The sequence below is a fragment of the Zosterops lateralis genome (genome assembly GCF_965231275.1).
Source record: "Zosterops lateralis genome assembly, chromosome: 22".
NCBI classification, from domain to species: domain Eukaryota; kingdom Metazoa; phylum Chordata; class Aves; order Passeriformes; family Zosteropidae; genus Zosterops; species Zosterops lateralis.
This window is the reverse complement of record NC_139782.1, coordinates 7,850,730-7,874,275: the sequence shown is the minus strand read 5'-3', so window position 1 is coordinate 7,874,275 and position 23,546 is coordinate 7,850,730. Positions and strand designations below refer to the sequence as shown.

General features: G+C 40.9%; 1 protein-coding gene across 1 annotated transcript in view; it reads right to left on the bottom strand.

The window, feature by feature from the left end:
- The window catches only part of PEX14 (peroxisomal biogenesis factor 14), a 68,801-nt gene that overhangs the window by 2,371 nt on the left and 42,884 nt on the right, over positions 1 to 23,546 (bottom strand). The window contains exons 4-8 of the mRNA XM_083876603.1: positions 12,302 to 12,424; positions 6,110 to 6,195; positions 5,421 to 5,523; positions 4,059 to 4,156; positions 877 to 968 (exon numbers count right to left, since the gene is read on the bottom strand). Of these exons, the coding sequence (XP_083732729.1) occupies positions 877 to 968; positions 4,059 to 4,156; positions 5,421 to 5,523; positions 6,110 to 6,195; positions 12,302 to 12,424 (502 nt within the window). The remainder of the gene's footprint in view (positions 1 to 876; positions 969 to 4,058; positions 4,157 to 5,420; positions 5,524 to 6,109; positions 6,196 to 12,301; positions 12,425 to 23,546) is intronic.

Below are 23,546 nucleotides of genomic sequence, written 5' to 3'. Positions count from 1 at the left end.
TGACTTGAATGGAGTCATACCAGCTGGAAAGCTGGTCCCGAGTCCTTCCCAGGTGGATTTTAAGGATATGATACTATCAGGCTAATGCCCAGTACTAACAAGAGATTCCCAGTGCCAAACAGGACAAATATAAGTGCCAGGGAGGCACTGGTGCCCTCAGAGAGCCATCCATCATGAAGGGCAAAGCACAAAAGCCTGTCTGATGTACTCCCATGCATCCTTGCCTGTGCATGTGAAGTGGGAGTATGAAGAGGTGTCAGATGAAGGTCTGCAGATGAAGGCTGTGTGCCAGGGGGTCCTCATGCCCCTCAGGGGAGCTGGCAAGTGCCACAAACAAGAGCAGAGGAAAGCTGGCAGCTCTCCTGCACTGAGTGCCCACACTAGGCATTGCCTTCCCTGAGCCTGAAGTGGGAACAGGAGCTGCTCTCACCTCCCCTGCTGCTGCTGCCACCATGGGCTGAGCTCACCCCATCCTCTCTGAGTGCTCTGCTCTGGCTTTTCAGCCTGGCTGTGCCCTGACCATGAGCAAGGCAGCTGAACTGCACCCAGAAGTGACTTTCTAAAACAGAATACAGGTGCAGATGCAGTCAATTCCTCAAGCTAAGTGAGAGGCATCCTGACTGTGGAGGAAGTGCAAACAAAAAGGAAAAATCTTATCAATTCCCTAAAGGACTCTGTGATTTAAGGCCAGTTTGAAAAGCATTTTGAGACCTGCAAACAGAAAGTGATAGTGGAGTGCAAAATGGCATTATTAAAATAGCAGTAACAGGATATAGAGGTGGTTCCTGTTGGAAATGCCTTTCCTCTCCACAACTGAGGGAATCCCAGAAAGCAGCACTTTCCCCACAACAGTCTGCTCCCATATTGCATCCATACCGGTTCAGGAGAAGTCCTTTTAAAGAGTAGATCTCAGATTTCAATTCATTAATATTCTGTGACTCCAGAATCCAATTGGTGGAAGTTGTGGCCTAGAATGTGAAAAACAAGACATAAAGATCAATGTCTGAGCTGGAAGACAGTTCACAATGTCACTTTTTCCTATGTTGTTCTGCTCCCATCTGGGAATTTCGAGTCCTGTGGATAAAATACATAAACTCTATCACTTAAAATCTCTCAGATCTGAGCAAAACAACTTCCACACTAAGAAATACTTTAACAGATCCCCACAATGACCAGAAATAATAATTGTCTCAAGGTGCCAAAACTGTTCAATATTTGCTTTGTGTTTGGGAGACTAATTAATCTTGTCTCCAATCCCATGCACAAACCATTGCTAAAGCATCTCAAGGGGATATTTCTTTTTTCAGGAGGCCAGTGCTTGTGAGAATTCAGGCACAGCTGGGCCCACATTGGATGTTTTCCACCAACATATCAGACAGAGAACAATACACAGAGAGATAAACCAAATCATTTGGCACTGACCTACAAATGATTTCTAGAGAAGAACTAGAACAAGGATCCTGAACAGGTCCTTTACTCCTTCATGTGACTGAACTTAGCTGAGGCAACAGATTTGAGTATTATATATTAACAACTGTTTTAAAACCATTTGCTCATTCCTCCTAAATTATGAAAGAAAGAATCCATTATCTGCACTCTGTGGCATTTAGAGGTGGGCTGATAAATACATACTTGAAAGTTGCAAAAATTTTCCCTACTTGATCTGAAGAATTAGATCTATGCCTGAGTTACCAGGTTATATCTCCAGAAGCAGCTGGACTAGGCACTCTTGGATATTTCAAGGCAATGAATGCACTGTTGTGGGGAAAGATGATCAGTAACTCATGGAAGCCTGGTACAGCTGCTGTCAGAATTGCATCAGAATTGCCACGGGATATCAGGCAGAAATTAGAGTAAGTAACTGAAGATAGCATGGTGCAAACAATACTTTTGGCATTCTTTCTTTTAACCCTTTTGGGAACTTGAGAAGTGGGAGTTTTCTAAACACAGACCATGGTCTGTGGTTATCCCATCCTTTAGCTCCAATAATTCCTGTTGCCATAAGACCAAAGAATACTCATGCCTGGCATGTCCCACAGCAAATTCTGCTAAAAGCCATTAGGAACAAACATATTGGTGAGTATCACTGCAGAGACACTTCTAATAAATTCCTCACCAAAGGAAGCCAGAACTGGAATAACATAAAATTCCTCAGCAGTTCCCACTAGCTGTAGCCAGAACTTATTCTCAAACAGATTTGAGCTGCTGCAGAGTAACCCTGCAGCCAGCACTGCTCACTGACTTCTGGGCTTCAAACCCAACGGGCTGGGAGAGGCTCGGGCTGTAGTAGCTGTGTTTTACACAGATGAGTTCCCTCAGGATTCACACTCCCAGCCTCAGACAGCAAGAATCCAGGAGCCACTGTTCTGGCTTTCTAAGACCTTGAAAGCTGCAGCAGCACATTAACAAGGGAGTGATTTCCACTCACTGGCCTGCAAAGGACTCAAATTTCCAAAACACATATGGTGCCAGATGCCTAGGATTTAGAAATAAAATCTGACATCTGGGGCTTTTTAGCCAGTCTCTTTAAAAACAGTTGTAGAAAATTCAAGCCTTGAATTTTTATGTAGGTTTTTTAATTACTTAAAGTCCCTCTTTTTAATTTTTTACAGCATGCCAGTAGGAGTTTGAAAAGCAGATATAAAAACTTACATTACAGCTGAGAAAACACAGCTTTTATTCTTTGGTTTGTGGGGTTGCCCAAGTTTTTCTTTGTACACATGAGGTTTAGATATCATAACAATGTGTGCTACCATTTCAGTGCAGGGGGTAGAGAGGGGGGAAGAAAAACTTCTTCAAGACTCTCTAAACCACCAAGACTTATGGCCCTTTTCCTTCTTAAAGCTCAACATGTGTTCTTAATCTTAACACTTAAGACCTGAAAACAGTTTTCCAATTTCCGGACTGGCTCCAGGCCACTGTCAGGCCACAGTTCCCAAGGAAAACTGAAGCACAGAGTTGTGACCATAAACTGGCTTTCATGGCTGCATTTACAGCTGTGCCACTGAGGGATTCCTCCTGCACAGAGTGCACAGCACTGACTCAGCTGTGGCCCACTGGTTACACACCATCAAAGGGGGTGCATGAGACTGAAGTGTGCTAAGGGGAGGAGAAACTGCTCCTGCCACAGGTGAAGGGCTGTGACACAGCCTGAAGGGCTCACAGGAAAATCCCCCTGTACACAGAACACCACGAGATATCTGAGAACAATCTTGGCCTTGAATAATCCAAGTCTGTGAGTCAAAGGAAGACTTCACCTCCTTGTGATTGCCTCACATGTCAACAGCTCCTGGCTGACAGAATGCTTGGGCCAATGGCTGAAAAGTACTCTGGAGTAAAGCACTAATTCTCATTGTCAGAAAGAAAATCAATTTTGGTTAAAAGTGGTTACTTTATTTACACATGTAACAACACAAACTAGTCAGAATTGATGATTTTATTGCCAAGGTCAAGTCAAGAGTCAAGGGGAACTGGTCTCTGTGTGTCATTAACAAGGTTGTAATGAGGCCACCTGTTACACTCAGCTGACCAAAATCATTGAAACAAGAACCCAAATAGTAAAAATATTTGGCCACTACGTGGATCTGAACAAGTGACTTAAATATAGTCTTTCAAGTGTGTGCTTGGCTGAACAGGATGTACAGAGTACAGGAGAAATACAAATGTATAAAATTACATATTACGTACACAAAAAAATTCTCTGCACAACTGTCTTTCCCTCTGTTGGTCAGTGGACTAATTCCACAATAATTTCATCTCAAATGCAGCACAAGATACAGAGCTAAGAACAGTTCTGAGGCCTCAGACTCATGAGCTTCATCTAAAACTGCACAGTAAAGCCCTCTCCAAAATCAGATGTATTTCAGTGAGTACCCAACTCATATCCAGTGCTCCAACCACACCACCCATGAAGAAATCAGCTGCAGAGAAACTGGAGATATGGCAGAGCTGATGGCTGGGTTGTGAACCCCATGGGTGCCTTCCATGTGCCCACAAAAGAAGCCACGCATGCTCCAAAACTGATGATGCTCTAAAGGTGAAGAGCTGGAAGTTGGTACCTTAGAAGCAGCCAGTTCTTGGGTGAGCTCTTGGATTTTCTGTTGCTGCTGGATTAGCAGCTCCTGGACAGCTGCTAAGGTTGTCTGTAACTGAGTCACTGCAAGGGAAAAAGCAGAAGAGTTAAACTGAGATACATCCACAGATCCACACTCACCCACGCCTTTCCTGCTGTCTAGCTACAAAGATGCCTCTATTCCTACTATATTTAATTTATCTATGCCCGCCTGCTCACTTTAATCCATATGATTTATTTGCACTATGGGTAATCTACCTGCACTGCATCTAACCTCCAGTATTTCTAGTTTATCTTTCCATTGTATAGATGTCTATAGCCCACAGTATATCCGTCTAAAACCTCTCCCTTTTAATTATATTGGTTTATGATTTGTTCATCTCCCTGAACTTACACAATGTTTGTATCATTTATCTATCTCGGGGCTCTTGCAGGCAAACACTGGGGCCAGCTCCAGTCTGGGAAGAGGCTGCTCTCAGGGTTGACCTTAGGGTATCATGAGAAATGAAAGATGCTCTTCCTCTCACCCTTCAATGAAAAGTCTAATTAGCATCCTCCAATTCTCAACCTACCAGATCCTTCAACCCCAATATCTTTAATAAACTTACTGCTGAAAATCATTGGTTTTTTCATCCCAATTTAATATACTTTATACTTTTCCACTTTTATTTCAAGAGAGCACCCTGCATTCCCCTTCTACACTCCAGCAAACATTGAAGAACTTCTGCTGGACTCCAACTTCAGCTGTAGAACTTTTTCTACTTTGGCACTTTATCCAAAGCTTCCAGGGAGAAAACAAGCTGATAAAATAAATAAAATTAAAAACTCTATTGGTGTGACAGGTAACAGCTCATCCAGACCATCATTAGGGCACCAGGTAATGAACAGACACCCTATAGAGTCAATAACATAGAAGGTGGCTAAGGTCAGAGAGGCACAGTAATTACAGACTCTCCTGACCCTTCCTCGGATTTTCAGATGGAAGGTGGGGAGAAACCACCAAAAAAAAAAAGCCCCTGAAAACATCAGAGAAGCAGAAATTAAAAATGAACTTTACAGCCCTCCGAAAGGCTGTCATTTTATTCCCCTTATTAATATTCTGAGGTTGGGAGCCTTTCCGTAAAAACATAATTAATTGAGGCCGTGCCGACAGTAAACAAGCAATTTCAAATTAAACCGAAATGACGGCGGCTTCATTTGCAAATGTGAACAGATTCTCAGAGCAGATAAATGAAGTCACCACATAAAGCGGAGATGGAGGGAAAGAAAAGGGTGGGGGTCTTGGCAGAATGGAGGATACATGGAGAAAAGCTTTGAGGGGTGAATTGATGGAGTCATTAATCTTTACCTGTCTGTGTCACACTGCCACTCATCTCAGAAATGTTTGACTCAATCCTCTGAAGTTGTTTCCTGTCTTCTTTGCCTCCCATGATGAGAGGGACCAGGTACTTCTGCACAGAGTACAGAAACTTTTTCAGGAAACAGGGATGTGCAAAGCACTATTTCTAATCTACCAGAAACATCCTCAAATCCCACCTCCCAAATCCCAGCCTTTATCATGGAGCCAGTGATCATTTACCCACACATTTGGCTGAGAAAAGAAATTCCCTCTACAGAGGCTGTTAATAGAAGTTAATAGCAGAAGAGTTTTGTGGTTACATTTGTCTTGGTGCTGAAAACCAGCTCCTAAGTCTGGACACAGCCACAAAATCTGCCTCATTCCATCCTTGCAGAGGATATAATAGGTCACAACTTTCCTCTAGCTACCATGGAACCTCCTGCAGCCTCATCCTAGGAATGGAATATGCTTCAGCAAGAGCATACACAATGGAAATTACCTTATTTCTAGTTTGAATCCATAGCTAAAACCTGGTTTTGTTTGCTTGCCATTTTCATGTAGTGCCTACATTTCTCAAATACACCAATGGCAGTGCCAGTGAGAACAGAGATGCTTCATCAGCTTGGAACCAACGTGATCATTTGGACACAAGCAGTGTAATGTTTGTCTCAGAGCACAGAGTAGAAGGGACATGTTACCTTGTAGAGCTGGTGGAATCCAAAGGCAATTCCTGCCATGATGATGGCCAAAGCCCCATAATCTCGCCATCTGGAGCCAGGGGGACCTAAAGATCAGAATCAAGAAATAATCACAGTCAGAACTGCAGGTGACAACATTTTGTACATCCCTTTTATCAAAGAAAACAGTAATGATTAGCACACAGTGTGCAGGCCTTTGGCTGAGGACATTTAAACATCTGGCCAGACCTCTGGCATTGACTCTGGCCTTGTAGTGTCACAGGGAGAGAAATCACAGCAGCAATTAAAGAGGGTCCATCAAGCTGCTTTGCCCTACTCTTTCCTTGTAGAAGGCACTCTGAACCAGGTAACTGTCTCTGGGGCTGGCACTAGCTAAGCTTAACTCCTTACCTCAATACCTATTGTTCTCCACTATCACAATTTTTGAAAATGGGGACAGAGCCAGAGACTCAGAAGAGTGTGGGAGAAAGGAAAGAAGGGAGTGTTTTAAGAAAGAAGAGAAATCTATCAGGGCAATAAATGGGTTTATGAAAACTGTGTCAGCAATTATGGACCATTTCAATGAGGAAGGATCCAGTGTCTTTCAAGCTTAAATTACAAATAGGGACCAAAGCACACATAAAGAGCAGAGAGAAAATACGCAATTAAATATCTACAGAGAGAGGTAAAGAAGTAGATAAAAGCTTGAGATATTTAACAGACAATTGTGCACAGAAGCTCAGAGGCTCCACAGAGGAAAGCAAAGATATGGTATGCCTTGCTCCTTCAGCAGAATCAGAAGATAACTGTAGTTTTCCACCAGCCTTATCCTGTCACCTCCCTCGCAGTTCCCTGAACGAACCTTGTGCTGCCCCCGGTTTTCTTTAATATGAGGAGGATGCAGAATGATCAGCCTAAAGTTCAATGGCAGGATGTGGGCAGAACTGACGAGATGGGAGACTGGTGTGGTCTCCAAATCTACATGTGACTACAATGTCTCAGAAATGCATTATGCTCTCCAAAGTCTCAATTCAGGAGGCTTAACTGGCTGAAATGGGTGGCCTCTGGTGTCCTTTCTGCTTTGCTCACCTATTGCCATTTTGGTTGTTGCTGAATTATTCTACAGGCATTTCTTTCATTCCAAAAGTTACCCCTAATCCCAGCATTTAGGGTCTAGAGTATTTGGGTCTGACTCCCAAATACTGGCCCTCAGAGATTCTTGCTGCATTTTAGGACACAGCTCCTGAAATTATCCTCTGGCTAGAAATCTGAACAAATTAAGGCATCTCTGTCAGAACTGGTGAATAGTGTCACCAGGAGTATTTTGGGTTGCTGCAGTTGCAGTTTTGGAGCTTAGGCACATGATCAAATTATCATAACTTTTTAACTTAATGAGTTAACACACGTCAGCTAAGCTGCAGTAACTGGCTGTGTACATGTCAGGATTTAAAATGATCTCTCACTAATCTTGCTGTGAACCCCAGCCATCCACCCCACTTCCCCCTCTGTGCTGTGCCCCCACTGTCACTTCTGGTACCTGAAGTCTCTTGGTTGTCCACTTCTCTCCCCCGAACTTCTGGCTAAAAATATCCTTCTATGACAACACAATTTGTTCCAGGCTGAGCTGCTGTTGTACAGAATTAATTATCTCCAGGGTCTGTGAATCCTGCCCATGGCTGTCCTTGGTGGGCTGTCCCAAACTCCCTCCCAGCTCCACTGACCTCCGAGCAGGAAGGAGACACACCTGTAGGACTCCATCTGCTTTGCCCTTTCACCTCACTCATCTCTCCCTCCATTCCTATAATGCTTGAGCTAAGAACATTTTATTGCCCCCTGGTTTTCATTATTAATGAAAAGGGACCAGAATGATCTTTCCTAAAGTTCAGACAGTCTATAAAGACAAGAAGCTGAAATGCCATTTTACTCATTTTAGAGATGTGTGAAATCTGTCTTGTGACAAAAAAGAAAAAAAAAAAAGTGAGGGGGGTGGAGAGAAGAAGTGAGCAAGTGAGGGACGCAGTAAAGGCTCTGCACTGACCACAGGAACTTCACAATGTTACAAAGAATGTCACACACTCAACCTTCCTTTTTCTCTGCAATTCTCTACTCTAAAGCATGAAGAGAGGCTTCGAAGTTTCTCTGTTTTAAGCTCCATGCTCACACCAACTGTTTGAATATCCTCAATTTCTCTGCTTGTAAAACAAACAAAATTCAGATAAAGTGGAAAAGCACTGACAGCCCAGTTACTTCAGGCACTACAGAAGTAACAAACCATTCTACTAAGAGACCTCCAAAAGTCAAATGGAAGGGACACAGATGTTTTCTCAAGGTACAAATCTATGGTTTTGCTAACTATATTTAATTTCCCCCTCAGTCCCTGTAAATTGCATTTCCAGAATAAACACTATTTTTAAAATCCCCATTCACCTAAGAATTAACTTTCCTAACAGCAATAATTAGGCCTTGTGCATCCAACTTAATGTCAGCTTCACTAGTATCCACATTTAAAACTGTAGAAACAGATGCTGGACGAGGTGATTTTCCAGAGGAAAACAGTGAATCCATGGAAAGGTGTTGGGAAAAAAACCCAGTTTAGATTCTAGTTACCATTTTTAATTGTAAGAGGAAACAGTCTGTGTTCTACAGACTTCCACATAATGAAGACACAAGAATGGGAAAACAAGATCCAAATGGCAAGAAAAAAATCACTGGAGCTGATTTTTAAGCAGGTGTAAAACCCTCATTAATGGAGCCCATAAATACCATGGGGAACAACACACACAATACCTGGATGATAAGCATGCAGCTTTGCACACCTTGCTCAGAAACTCCCCTGAGTTTGCTTGCAATTATATGGGTTAGAAAGGTTAAAAAAAAAAAAAAAAAAAAAAAAAAAAAAAAAAAAAAAATCCACCAACAAATTAATCATTTCAATATTTAAAGTCAGATTTTTGTCCTCACTGCTGGATTAGTGTATTTCATAACACCAGCCCTGTTTTTTTACTGGGGGTTCATTTTAGAGCATGTTTAAACTAGTCAGATTGAGTGATGCTTCCAGCAACTAATCGCATGTCAAATAAAAGATATTTTATGTAATAAATTACTGCTACAAGTAATTCAAATGTCATTTATCAGTTTTATTATCAGTCAGGCAAAGTCTTGTTTCTCTATATTAATCAAATTCAAGCTTTCTTTAAGCTTTTTTTTTTAAGCAGTTTTGACACCTCTTGGCAAAAGTACAAACTGGAGGAAGGAATTACTCCTCCAGAACAAGAGGAGAAGTAGTAGAGATGGTATTGACCTAAAATCCTAGAAATTTAATTATTGTCTCTTCCCCAGAAAAGTTTTTATACTTTCTCTTCAACCAAACCCAGAACAGGTTCAGCATACAAGACCTATGCTACTCTGATGGCTTACAAGTGTGCTTTTTTCTTGTTAATTCTTCAAAAAATAGGAAGTACGTATGCAAATTACAGGTATTTCCAATAAAACACTAGAACATTAAGTTCAATTGTATAAAAGGAAGTATTTCAGCGGAATGAATTTAAGAAATAGAACAAACTGTGGTGGCAACAGCAGGAGATCAAGGAAGCAAATTCAAAGGGGGTACCCAGGATTTACTGCTGTGACTCACAGGAGTGGGCATCTTACACTGGCAAGATCATCAGCTTGGCTGTTGTTTCATTCCTGCTGAAGAAATGCTTGAGATAGTTCTGAACCATCCTGAACTCCTGCACTTGTAACCCACAGTTCTAATGCAATTTTTAAACATGAAGCAGCAACACCTTGTGGGAAGAGGGTGGAGGGAGAAATTAGATTTCTTAAAACACAAGCCTCTGTTTTCAGCACAAAAACCTCCTCACTTTGCGTTTTGTGTAGAGGTGTCAGAACTACTAAAAAAAAAAACTTTAAAAGAACCAAAAGTATCAAACACAGAGCAGTTCACAGTCTTGAAGACCCAGATGTTGCTTCCTCAGTGTCTTCTTTGGGGGAAGGCAAATATAGCTTGAAGTCTTTTCCAATATAAACTCTTCCACATGAGCTGTTCCCATCGCCAAGTCAGTGCACAGACTGAGCAGCCTCTCTCTCTTTAGTCATTTAGATATTCTTACAAACTTCAAATCTTGCAGCATTCCAGCTCAGTGTCACACACACTCTGTGAGATGATAAGCACAACAGATAGACAGAAAAAGCAGTATCTATCTTACTCTGCACATGGCAACCCCTGACGAGACTGTGAAAGAGAAACTGACCTAGTAAACTAGCACAGAAAAAACTGTCCTGAAGCACATTTGGACCAATTCAGAAGTTTTCATTACAGGATTAGAACCCAACTGATTAAAGAACCTACAGCAAACGACACACCTTGAGAGAACTGAGCCACTGCACAGTCTCATCCATCAGGCCTAGAAAAGTTCACACATTCCTTTTGCAGTTCTGATACCATGGAAAGCACTTGATAGAAAGACAACAACGATGGATCCATCATTAACACCCACCAGGACTACATCAGCCAAGAACCAGAACAGGGCACAGATGAGAACTAATCAAAACAATTACTTTGGTCAAACGAATACCATGTATGTCCAGCTATCTATTCTTTTTATCCATTCATTTAGAGGTTAAGTTTAAATAGAAGGTCTACAGAAAATGGCTAAACTGGGAAGAAACAATACCTAATGAGCTCATTGTCACCCCTTCCCCAATTTTGGGGGGTGCTGAAAAGGACTGCCTCACTGGGAAAAGCTTTGGATTCGAATTATTTAAAAAGCACCAACCAGACCACAAAGCCACAGCACAAGTTTACAATCAGAACCCCTGTGAAGGCTTTTATTTGGTGGTATTTTTAGTCACCTTTGATTTCCAAGCATTACAGAATCATTCTTTCAAAATTCTCTTTCAAGCTTTTACTGGGAACATTCTGATGTTAAAATTTTAGTTAAAATCCTTACCTAGCAAGGAGAAAAGGGGAGCTGCTGCTTTGAGGAAACCCAAAATAGCAAAAGGAAAACAGCCAAGGAGTGATAAAGCTGCCAGGGTTAACAGTGATGACAGTGTTTCCCAGGCTGAACTGCATGCTTCTTCCCTGCTCTACTCATCCTAGTGGAACACTGAAACAAGGGAAGATAACTTCCAGTACTGGGTTGTGGTAAGAGTTATCTGAATGAGCAGTGGACAGCACTGAGGGGTGGATCTGGCCCTGCTTCTGCAGCCAGAGAGCAGATTTTGCTTTCCTGGCATTTTCTGTGGACTACAGCAGACAGGAATTAGCCCAGGAGGCAGAATTCAGCACAAGAGTTCAGCAGCATACACAGTACAACAGCCAGAAATATTCCAACTCTGAGCCCAATAGAATCACAAAAGTTTTTTGTCTCAAACTGTGCCAAACCAGAGCAGCTAAAAACTCAGAAAGCAAGTCTAGTATTGTCTCCAGCAATAGCAAACCTGTGCCATAAACTAATAAACACAGCTCTAAGTGGAGTGTTACATCAGTCAATATCTGCCATAGAGCTGTTTAAGAGCTGCAACAAAATCCTATTCTTTATACTTGGCAGGTAAGTGAAGTGATTTTCAAACTACCAGACACACATGTGAGCTGAACAGCTTCTTTTGATGGATTTTTAATGGTGTGTACTTTGGTTTTTATTGTTTGGAGCTTAGATACTTTTTTGCGAGGTTTGTTTTAAAATGCAAATATATATGTAAATTTTGAGTCTACACAGATTATGTCGGGATTCTAAAATTTCTCTGAGAGTGTATTTTGTACACAAAAATCATACAATCACATCAACATAGTCTACACAGAATTTCTGCTGTCACACCTCAGATTATTTAACATCAAAGATAAAAGTTTTCCAAGTTTTAGGAGGGAAGACTGAGTCCTGTGTTGACAAAGTGATTTTCTGACGTCCTTACAGTGTGTCAGAATCTAATCTGCATTGACTATCCACCTTCAGGTCAAGAGGTGTCACAGGCTGCTATGGATGACATTTGTTTGTAGACAGTGATCATTTCTATCTCATTTTCCTGGTGTAACACGATCTTGTCACAGGCATCAACAACCACAAAATGCATCCAAAGTAACGTTTGGTGTCTGATTCGGACCAGAAACATGAACTGAAATCCAGGATGCCACACAGGAGCCTGTGAAATCTGTGCAGGAATCACAGCAGAAGGCAAGTGGGAGCAGGTACTTTTGCAAGTGTCACTTACTGTACAGCACGGGGTGAGGAGGCTGAGCTGGCACCGGGAGGGTGGCAGGACCTGGGGACTGGGGCTCGTCCGCGCTCGTGCCCGACTGCTGGAAAGCCAGGTCGATTTCTTCATCTGTCAGGCCTGGGGGAGCAGAGGAAATGAAATCAGTTTAGCACCTTTACCCACTTTATGCACACATAATTAAATTCTCAAGCCAGGCAGAACCCTTTCAAGCTGCAAAGAATTTTGGCACTGACTTGAGCAGTAATGCCTCCCCAATTTTGGATTCACTGGAATGTCTCCCTCTCTCTTTCTCTGTTGCAATTTAACCTTAAGCGACAGAATATTAGCCTCAACGCTGCTTCCAAATGTGGCTCATTCAATTTCCTTAATTTATCCTTGAGTTTATTGCTGCTTTTGAAGTAGCTTTCTATTGCAATTCTCCATTCTTCCCCCGAAAAAAAGATACCATCAACTGCAAATGTGGCTCATTTTAATCTGTAATGGTGTAAAAAAAAAAGAGGGGAAAAAACTAACAATAATGCATGAAAACAGACAGGGAAACAAAAAACTAATTATTGGGTTAGACGACTAATTAGTCTAGATCGTTTCCGAAGACGGGAATAATTTGCTTTATTTTATGACAAATGCAGAAATAAAAAGAAAAAAAAATCAGGACTGACTGTGATTAGTATGAATGGGACACAGAATGTAAGGAGGAAATAAAACTATAACAAAACAGATCAAAACAAGGCCAAGCCCAACTTTGAGCTGAGCATTGCCCTGGCCCATTGGCGCATGATTAGATTGCCCCAGGGCAGCCTGGTTTTCATTTCACACAGGGCTGGAGTAACACTGCACACATGGGATGCTGCTGCAGTGACTCCTGCCATCAGGAAACGCCAGGATGACCATCTGTAATTGGCCACAACATATGGAAGGGATTTGGCCAACAAGGGGTAAAAGAAAAGCAGCTAAAGGATTCTCAGTGACCAGCATCTCTCAAGAAGGAAGCATGGTATGAACAGGAGAGCACTGGGAAAAAAATGGGGGAGTATTTTCTCTCCATCACCCCCACTCAAGAGCCATAAAGCATTGCTGGCAGATGAAATTCCTTAACTTAATACTTTAAAAACACTAGCTTTTTAATATTACAGAGAGATGCAATATAGAAAGTGGTCAGGCCACTGGGCATATTAGCTGAGTTGCAAGAAATTTTTTCAGGATCTTTAACTTTAACACATACTGAGGGGTCTGGACAGAATAATCTGCAGCACAAACAATATTGCCAGAATACACAAGTCTGTCTCAGAACTGTTATTTAATATCATAAGCACTAACGCAGTGCTTGTGGTATTTAGAAAGCTTTATAACTATTAACAGATCTTCTCTCTATTCCTGTGAGCGTGTGAGAAACTGTGAGTTCCTGTGAGACACTATTCATCTACTCCACCAAGCATTTCAGAGAAGTTCAGCGATTTCTCTAACAACAAAATTTTGTCATTGTAAGAAACAGTATCAGAAGTGGAAAGTTCCTGATCTTTGGTCCTGCAATCTGACAGAATCACCCTGTGACTTGTATTTGATGCGTGGCTCAAACAGCAAGGAGCCAAAACCACACAAAACAATATGGAACAAGACTTGCAGTGAGAGTAACAAAAGGCAGATAAACACAACTCCGTGTATTGTATTGCTCTACTCACAAAAGCAGCATCTACAGTGTCTAATACACGTTAAAAAGCAAAGTCCAACCAGAAAGAAACTCTTTTAACCAGCCACCAATTAACCAATGAAGAACCCATAAACAGATGCCAACACTGGAGATCACCAGCAACTACTGGATTCCATAAAGATGGAGACAATATTAGTTACTGGCTGCAAATGTGGCATTTTGTTCTATTTCTGTGCAAATCTGATAATGTTTAACACTTTGAAACATCAGAAGTAACAGAGGATCTTCATTCTGAAAAAACAGGCAGAAAACAATGTCTGTTGTTTCATAACCATACCATATTCTCATCCTGTTTGAAAAAAAAGCTAAAATCTTTTGCAAATAAATTGCACCTCTAGGATTATTCTGATCTTGCCAACTAGGGACACGTATCACTGTTTCCATTTAAACCCTGCTGTGCTGTGAAGAAGAAGCTGATGTGAATGACAGAATCATGGAAAGCTTTTCACATTGCAATTCCTGGTTTGAGTAGTACAAATTAGAATTGTTACTACTTCCCTGGACTCTTCTGCTGCCTTGTGAAGTGGTCTTGGCCGTGGTACTAGTGGCAGGCAGTAAACAGAACATCACAACTACATCCCTTCTTAATTATCAGAGGAGAAGACTGGGATTGCCTGGAAAACCTCTTCATTCATCTGGACAAGATGCTTTTAAGGCCTTCTGATCTCGGCCTCAAGATCAAGGGAGTCCTGGAGCTGATTCCTTAAGTGTATTATTATGTATATGGAGTAAGTCTGCACGGTGGACATTCAGTAATGTCATCTCTGCACTCAGAAATGTACCTGTCTTCCTGCTGGTCATTTCTCACACACAGTAACAAAAATGGGCATGATATTCTAAAGCTCTCCTCAGGCAATTATAGCCAACTCATCATATTTCCCTCTGAATTGTTTTTTTGTTGTTTTTTTTTTTTTCAAATTCACCACCTATGTATGCACACAGTATGAATTTTCTGTGCCCAAATTATTCAACTTGGATCTATTCATTACATACAAAAGTGTGAATTTCTAAACCATATCTAAGTGTCATCTGTTCCAGTATCTCATCCTGCTTTATTTTATCACAGTCCTATCACTGCACTACATGGAAAAGTATCCATGTTCATTCATTGTTCTAATCCAGCAGGAAATTGGCAACCCAAAAATAATACCACTGCCCTTGGATGCAAAAGCAGTGTCACAAAAACTGGGGCTTTGTGTCTAGTACAGCTCTCAAACAGGTACCTCAAGAAAATCACCTCAGCTGAACAGTGGAATTGCTCTAAATCCACTTTCCAACACTTTGGAAAACAAACATTTTCGTTGTTCTGCGGCTGCAGTAAGATCAAGTCCATGCAGAATGCAAAAGGTTAAAAGGAACAATAAAGGAAACTGCCAATTGTAACTGAATTATATTTGGCTTTGAAAGCTGAGCCACGGCTATATTATAAAAGGCATCTCTTTGCGTTGTTTACCATCACCCTGACTAATGCAGACCTTTTTTTTGTTTTAAATAATCTCATGCAAATTAGACACACACTTCCTTCCAGTTGATTGCTATCTGCAAGGAATAATCTAACCGCAGAGGGTACTGAGCAAGGACTGAGCTGAGAAGGATGCACGGAAACTGTCTTCAGAGCCCCACAGAATGCAAACCTGCTCCCTTCCCCCAGCCATCCATCTCATTCCTCTACAGCACCACAGCCATTGCAAAGAATTACTCATAATTTTCACAAAGCTTTAAAAATTCCTTTTCAGGCGTCAGGGTGTTGATTTGAATAATCCAGCACCCATGATTGTTTTGCACTCAAAGGCTCTTGCTGACCCTCTTTTTTGATTGTCACTGCTGCCACTCAATTTGCAGGCATCACTCAGCCCCTGTAAATTGTAGTCAAACAGAAACAGAGCAAGTCAGAGAATGAAATGGGTCGTCACACGCATCTCTTGGTGCCTGCACCTCGGGTGTGGTACAAAGAACTCTTTTGTGCAGGAACTTTTAAGACTTGACTGTCTGTTTGTGTCCTTTTATATCTCTTAGTGTTTAATATCTCTTAGTGTTTAAGGACCTCATGTACATCCAAATACTGTTCCTCTTATGACCACTCTGAAGTAGAGGAGTACTTACAGAACTGTTACCCATATTTCACACATGAGGAAGAGGTTAGACATACAGACATGAGAAGTGCTCCCAGGTCAGAACTGAACCTCTGGCAGACAGAAAATAAAACTCAGGAGATGCGCGCTTTACCTATTTTCTGTCAAAACAAAATAGCAATAATTGCAATGTAAAACCCTCCAACAAATTTAACTAGATGAGCCACTGCTTTTTCCTCTTCTTACACAGGCTCTGACATATTAGTGACAGACCTTTTCCCGTACTATGCACTGAAAATACATTTTTCTTTATTATATTTTTCCTTATATTGCTCAGCCCAGTAATTCACACAAAATTTTCACAACCTGAACGCTACATCGGTTTGGGGGAGACATTTCTGTTTAGGTAAAATTAAGAATTCTGCCATAATAAGGAAAGGTGATGGGAAAACTTCAGTTCCTTTGTGAGTTTCCAAAGCCAGCTTTCTTACCACTCCAGGAGACCACCCTGAAGCAACCCCCCACCCACCCTCCGGCAGGGACAAAAGGCAGGAGAGGGTGTGGGGCAGAGCACGGCAGCTGTTGGGTTTTTCCCACACACTTTCTATTAAGCAGAAAACAAAGTAGGACAGGACAACTTGTTTAGCTACAACAAATTACGTGACCACCTGAAGTTAGTGCCAGGTACCACATGACTAAAAGGAAGATCTGCTGGTCGGAGCCCTGCAATGACATTACACTTCTGTTCCTGGAAGCCACTGAGTCAACTCTGCTCAGAAAGAACATGGCCACATTTTAAAAGAATCATCATAAAATCCTTCTGGGATCTGATCCAGACTAATGATTCCACCTGTTCAGTCAGTTACGTGCAGTGCTGGGTGACTGTTATCAAATCTGTCTGCGGCGTCCTGCTCTGTGCTTAGCTGAATGTATTTCAAAAAGGTCAAAAAGGCAAATTCTCCTGATCCATTTTCTTTCACACATGGTCATTCATGAGCCTGAGCCCAACCCAACATCAGAATGAAACCTAAGGTTTCAGAAACATCACTCTGCCTTTTTTCCCTGGATTTACACTGAGACACTGCAATTCAATGTAAACATCCTGCTACTACACTTCCAGCTCAAACTTTAGTAAAGGAACCCACACATCAAAGGGACATGGACCGGTCTCAACTGTCAGGCTGAAAAACACAGAAATAAAAGTAATTTGAAAAGTTGCTGAAAGGGCTTTAAATTCTTACAGCTCTATTCATCTACGAGACTGTTAATTATGCAAGTGCAATCTTTCAGAAACATGATACACTTTAACCCATCAGGGTGACTAAGCAGCAATCAGAACTGATAAGGGTGCTCTAACCTCAGCTGCACGGCACTAAAATAAGGAAGGAAAACCAGACTAACAGAACAATGCTAGGAATTACACAGTGAGTCAGCCAGGAATGAAAAGGTTAAAATAAAAAGTATTTTGGCATAACAAGTATAAATAAATAAATAAATAAATAAATGCAGCAGCAGTTTCTCTTCCTAGCTAAGCTTTTTGGAGTCTATAATAAAATGAAGTGTAATGGAGGAGAGGAGGGCAATGTCAGAGGGTGAGGGTTTGGGAGAGAGGTTGTTAAGTATCTCCCTCTCCTCAGCTGTGTTTACTCCATTTACAGGATCCCGGGTGATTGATAGACAGACAAAAGAAAAGCAAGCAGATAGTAACCCCCCTCTGGGAGCACCAGCAAAGGGGATAACTCCTGACATCATCTAGAGCCCCAAACTCTCCTTAGCCACTTGTAATTAAAAAGACAGAGCAAGAGATGCAAACCAGAGAAAAAGTAAAAGAGGATTTTTTTTATTATTTATTATTAACATTTTGTTGGAACAGTAGAGTGCAATAAGGACTCTCAGAGCCGTTAAAAGTCGTCGGGTGACCTGCAGACCCCTATTTCCCAGAGCCTTGTATAAAATTGAATTTTTTAAACATAAATTACACGTAATGACGACACTGTAAAAACTAACAGTAATGGAAAGCTGTGCTGTATTTCATTAGCCTGTATTATTCCGTGCCACCTGATCCAGCCGGGCCTTGTTTATGAGTTAGTGTGTTAGCAGATGCCGATGGAAGCATTTGCTTCGACCTTGCTCTTCTCATTGGGGCATGAAATTACGACGGCAGCACCTTGATATTACAGCCATAAATACAGTAAACTGCAAATTTAAGCCAACGGCTCCTATTGTCTCTGAACATAAAGCTGATCGGTATTTATTTAAAAGGAGAACGAAAAAAAATATTATATATCACCTTGTTTATGGGTCCAGTGTCCCCCCTTCCCCTAATCTGCCTTATTCACTTGGTTAAATACTAAACAAACAAACTAAATCCTCTCTATTTTCTACTGATTAAATATTCTTATGAAATGAGTATTGTCTTCAGAAAACTGGATCAAAGTATTTTCACTCTGAATAAGGACAGGCAAGTGACTTGCTTAGCATGTCTTGGAATGGAAGAAACAGAACAAGTACTACAACTTTTCTTCTCAGCTTTATATATATGAGAAGTTCAAAATGGAAAATGAATAAGGCATTTCTGGTCACTCATTCACATTTGTATGTAACATGTATACATACAAGTAAGGAACGTGTCTTCTTCCAGTTTTCTATTTAAAAATATCTCCCATGTTAATACTATTTTGAAACAAGGAGGATAAAGACAGAAAAGAAACTGCAGTGAGGTTAATGGGAGGGGAAGAAAACCATGGGATTCCTTCTCTGAGGCAGCAAACAGCAGGGAGAATGCCTCACTCTCCTATGGGCATTTTGGGTAAATACCCAGTAAAATTTATCAGAGGGGAAAAAAATCAAACACAAAGGCAAAAGGACATTGGAATATCACAAAGCATACCACAGCATAAATCACAGCATTATAAGTCAGTCCAAAATGCATTTCACTGGTAGTTTCAAGGCAGGGGAAATACAGTTTCACTTGCAGCAAGAGAGGTCAGGTCTTCCTCTTCTAATGTAAAGTAAGCTCCTTGCTTATATGCAGTATGTTATCTCCGTTCCATATAAGAAAGAAAGAAAGAGATATCTTTAGTAAAAGCTCCCAATACTAAGCTGTACATTTGAGGGGTCAAGGCACTATGAGGAGAATTCAAGGAACAACATGCAGGATGAAAACAGGACTCATGCTCAGGATTCTGCAATGCCAAAGTCCCAGTAGATGGAGTGCTATCACAGCCTCAACAGGATTTGGACACCTCGTTTTGAATTAATCTACAACAAATCTTCAGGCAGCAGACAGCATAATTCAACAGGCATAATTTTTGCTCCACAAATAGTTCAAAATAGAGAAAAAAAAGGAGATAGTGACATGACTCTAAATCAGGCAAGACAGGTCCAGAAGTCCTCACCAACCTGAATTACAGAACCAGAAGTTTTGTTACAAAGCCTATTTACATTCCTACACAACAAGTATATGCAAAAACACAGAATAAATTCAAACTTGGGGACCTTCTTCTGAAGACCTGTCTATTACAGAATCATTCCCAGAACACCATGGTCAGCAAAGAAGATGGAAGAAACAAGTTTTCTATAACATAAATAAAAATCTCTCCTAAAAATGGAAGGTGATTTTATTTTCTCATCATCTGTGATGGCGATATTTTTATTTTTAGGTCTCTTGCTTCCAGCTTGTCCTTTCTATTATCACAGGAGCATAAGCAGAGTACCTGATGGAAAGCCTCCTTTGAGTGGACACTGGTGGAGGATGTCCCCTTGTTTGCTGTGTGGCTGCAGCTGGAGACACAAAATGTGGGACTCACCTGGGAGCCAGTACTGCCACACAGCAACACAGGACAAACGTTCAGCCAGTTCATGATGTGAGAATACTGTATAATAACAAAAACCTCTGCATATTTGAAATTATTTCGAATTAATATCTACTTGGGGTTTGAAGGCTTTGAAGCCTATGCCAGGATAGCAGTTCTACGGTAGTTTGTCAGGAATAGTACATAACCAGGGCTCTGACATTTGTTTAAAAGAAGTCCTTAGAGAGTAAAAAATCCAGCTAATGGAAGGGACACTACTGCAGTAACCATAGTGCTGTCATGACTCGTTACCACAGCTGACAACCTCCCTAGAAATAAGACCAGGCATTCAGAGAAAACAAATATTAGGTACACTAAACGGGTAAGTTTCCAACCTGTGACCTGTAAATTCTTGCTGCTATTCCTGCAGAGAAACAAGTCTCACAGTGATGATTCCTGATCCTCATTATTTATATCACAATAATCCTCAGAGCCCCAAAAGGCATTCACTGGGCAGGTATGGGGCCAGGTACTGTGCAGAGCATAGGAGGCAGTCAGACCCAAGGCATCCATCAATCTGTGTGAAGGAAAGACAGGCTGCAAAGGAAAACCCTGCACACAGAAACGAAGTAACTTGCTCAGAGTACACATCAGGACCATGCAATTTCCTATTAAATTGGGAACTACGACATGAAACATTCTGTAAGGGTGAAAATATATTAATTTCTGCTACATGTTCATTTCCAAAAGCAGGACAGTTTGTTACATGGCCCTTAAGAAACCCATGCACTACCATAGCTTATAAAGCTTACAACATATTTTAATAGCAGCAGTGACAGAAAACATTTGTGCTTCAGATCCATTTATTTTGTGTGAACAAAATGTATTTTGTTAAGCAGCTTCTTGAGCAATAGTAACAAAATTTTTAGCCTTTGGCTACTCTTTGATCTGTGATATTATCTTTAGGAGCTTCTAAAGAGAAAGCCAGAGGTGGTCTTAAATTCGAGTAAGGTAAAACATTGGCAATACAGGAGGTTTGGTTTTGATCTACCTTTGGAACACCAATTTCAAATTGTATTTCCAACAACTTGAACCAGCATGTCACAAGAATTCCAGTGCTGATCCAGAAGGAGCTGGCCAGGGGGGATTTGCAGTCAACCAGACATTTGTAACTCCAACTTCTTTGTTACAGCAGTGAAGAATCCCCTCCCAGGCCTGTCTGTGGTAGGGGGTGAACACAGACTGTGTCAGTGACTATTTCCTGACCTCGAAGCCACGCCCTTACCTGGGACTCCACATCAGTCACTGCTGGTCTGGGATTACTGGACTGGGCTGCCTTGCAATTCTAGAACCTGCCACTCTTTCTGCCCAACTTGCCATTCAAAAGAAAGGAATCATGTAAAAGAACAATTCAAGCCATTATATGAAATTCTTTAACGCGATTTTTCAGAATATCTGAAGGATGACTTAGTTTTATATACAAGAATGGGGAAATCTGTCCTGATGCACCATTTCCTTTTCCTTGCAGTTCTCTGGAATTATTGATTGTCCCAAACACAGTGACAAGAGCACCTGGCTATTTTCTACCTTAGACAAAACCAGCCAGAGCAGCCTCTGCAGACGAAGATGAACTGCAATGTGAGGAGCAACTTGCCTCAACGCTATTTATTTCCTCTTTTACTTTGAACTTTAGAAAGGAGCAAAACAAACCCATTTTTACAGACTTATCACAGGAAAAATCATATAAAGTGTCTATAAATGAAGTTGGAGTGTTTGAAGAACACACAATGAACACACAGTGTGGCGGGGCACACTGGACACTCCCTCTGGGAGGAAGTTGCTATGGGGAGCATGGAGAACTTGTACTTACAGCTGCACGTTTTAAGAAAATGTAAAAATACATGGAAGTGTATATAGAAAAACGTGGAAATGTAAAGAAACCAGCACGGGGTGAGGAGCCATGAACACTTTTTCTGACAGGTATTTTCTCACAGCCTTATAGAGCATCTTGGCTCCTCTAACCCAATTTCTATAAATTGGAATCAGTGTTAGACACCTGTGAGTCAGGTAACATCACACTAAGAAGATAAGTTGAATTAAGAAAATTACATCTAAATGCTACATATTTGATTATTATGGTACAAATGTTTCAGGTAAATCTGGTTTGCACTTCCCTCAGAAAGACAGAGATGCTACTACACTATTATAAAAAGACATGTCAGCAAGAATTCATAACAGACTATAAATCACCCTCATTCCTCGTTATTCTGTTTTTGAGAAATTTTTTACATGCCATTAAAATATTGTTTGCTGAATGTAACTAGAAAGGTAGCCACCTGTAAAATTAAAGGCTGATGTTGCCAGTAACAGTGGTGAAATGTCTTCTGTTTAAAAGACAAACCTACTTTGTAATTTTTAACACAAGTATATAAATATTTCTCCACCCACCCTACACAATTTTGTTGGTTACATCACATCCATTTAGACAACAACCATCTATGTCATCACACAGGATGTTAATCTTGGGTGGGGAAGAAAGAAACAATAGTAAATTAACTTTTAAGAAACCAAGATTAGACATTTAAGCAGGGTCCTTCATGATGAAAGAACAACAAAGACAAAACACATTAGGGGACAAGTCAACAAAATAGAAGAAGTTTCAAAAGATAATTTTTCATCTTTTGGTTTGTTTATTGCTTTTTTTCTCCCCTTGTGGCTTCCACAGAGCCTCTTCAGGGCTCTGGAGAAAATTAAAGAGCCTGGATTAAACGCCCAAAGGACGACTAATGCTAACAATACTAAAAATAATGAGGTTAAGTGGTGTAAAAACTATGGTGACCACACACAGAGAACTGGAGTGGTAAGGTAGAAAAGGAGTTTCATCATTGCTCCCTCGGGACATGCACAGAACACAGTAACTGCTTCTAGTTCTCTGGGGTTCCGATTACCATGCCAAACACACCTCCAGAGTTTCCTTATTAGTATAATAAAAAGCCTCTACACATTTGTGTTTTATTCCCAGCCTTGCTACTGACCTTGTGTAGGCCATTTAACCTCCATCTGCCTCAGTTTCTAAGTCTGTGAAAGAGAAATAATATTACACAGTATCTTTTGTAAAACATTTCAGACGGACACAATCATCATGTGCAAAGACTGACAGGTTTGAGAATTTATAAATGCCTTATATGCACTTGAGTTTGGTAAGGCATTTGCAACAAATAATTTATTCAAATAATGTATTTATACTTTTTTTTTTTTTTTTTTAAGATCATCTATGGAAATAGTTTCAGATTTCTAACTCTCATCAAGGACTCAAATTCATGCATTGCTGGGTGCTAAAATACATGACATTTCTCTGGTCTCCTTTTAACCAAGTGCTGCCCTCAAAATCCAGTCACTGAGGTTGAATATTCAATAAGGAAATAAAGAAATATCTCTATTTTTAACACTGTCTGTTGTCTTCTAAAGCCTCACAAAAATTCCAGCCCAGGAATTAAAGTGGGAGTGGCTATACAGAATTCACACAGAAACTGGAGTGAACATTAAAAACCACTTATGGCCATGTTCCTGCAAGTCAGATCAGTAGGGGAGGCAGCTGAAGCAGAGCAGTCCAAAGTATGGGGACAGCTCTTGGAGTTCCTGGGCTAGGAAATACACCCTAAACA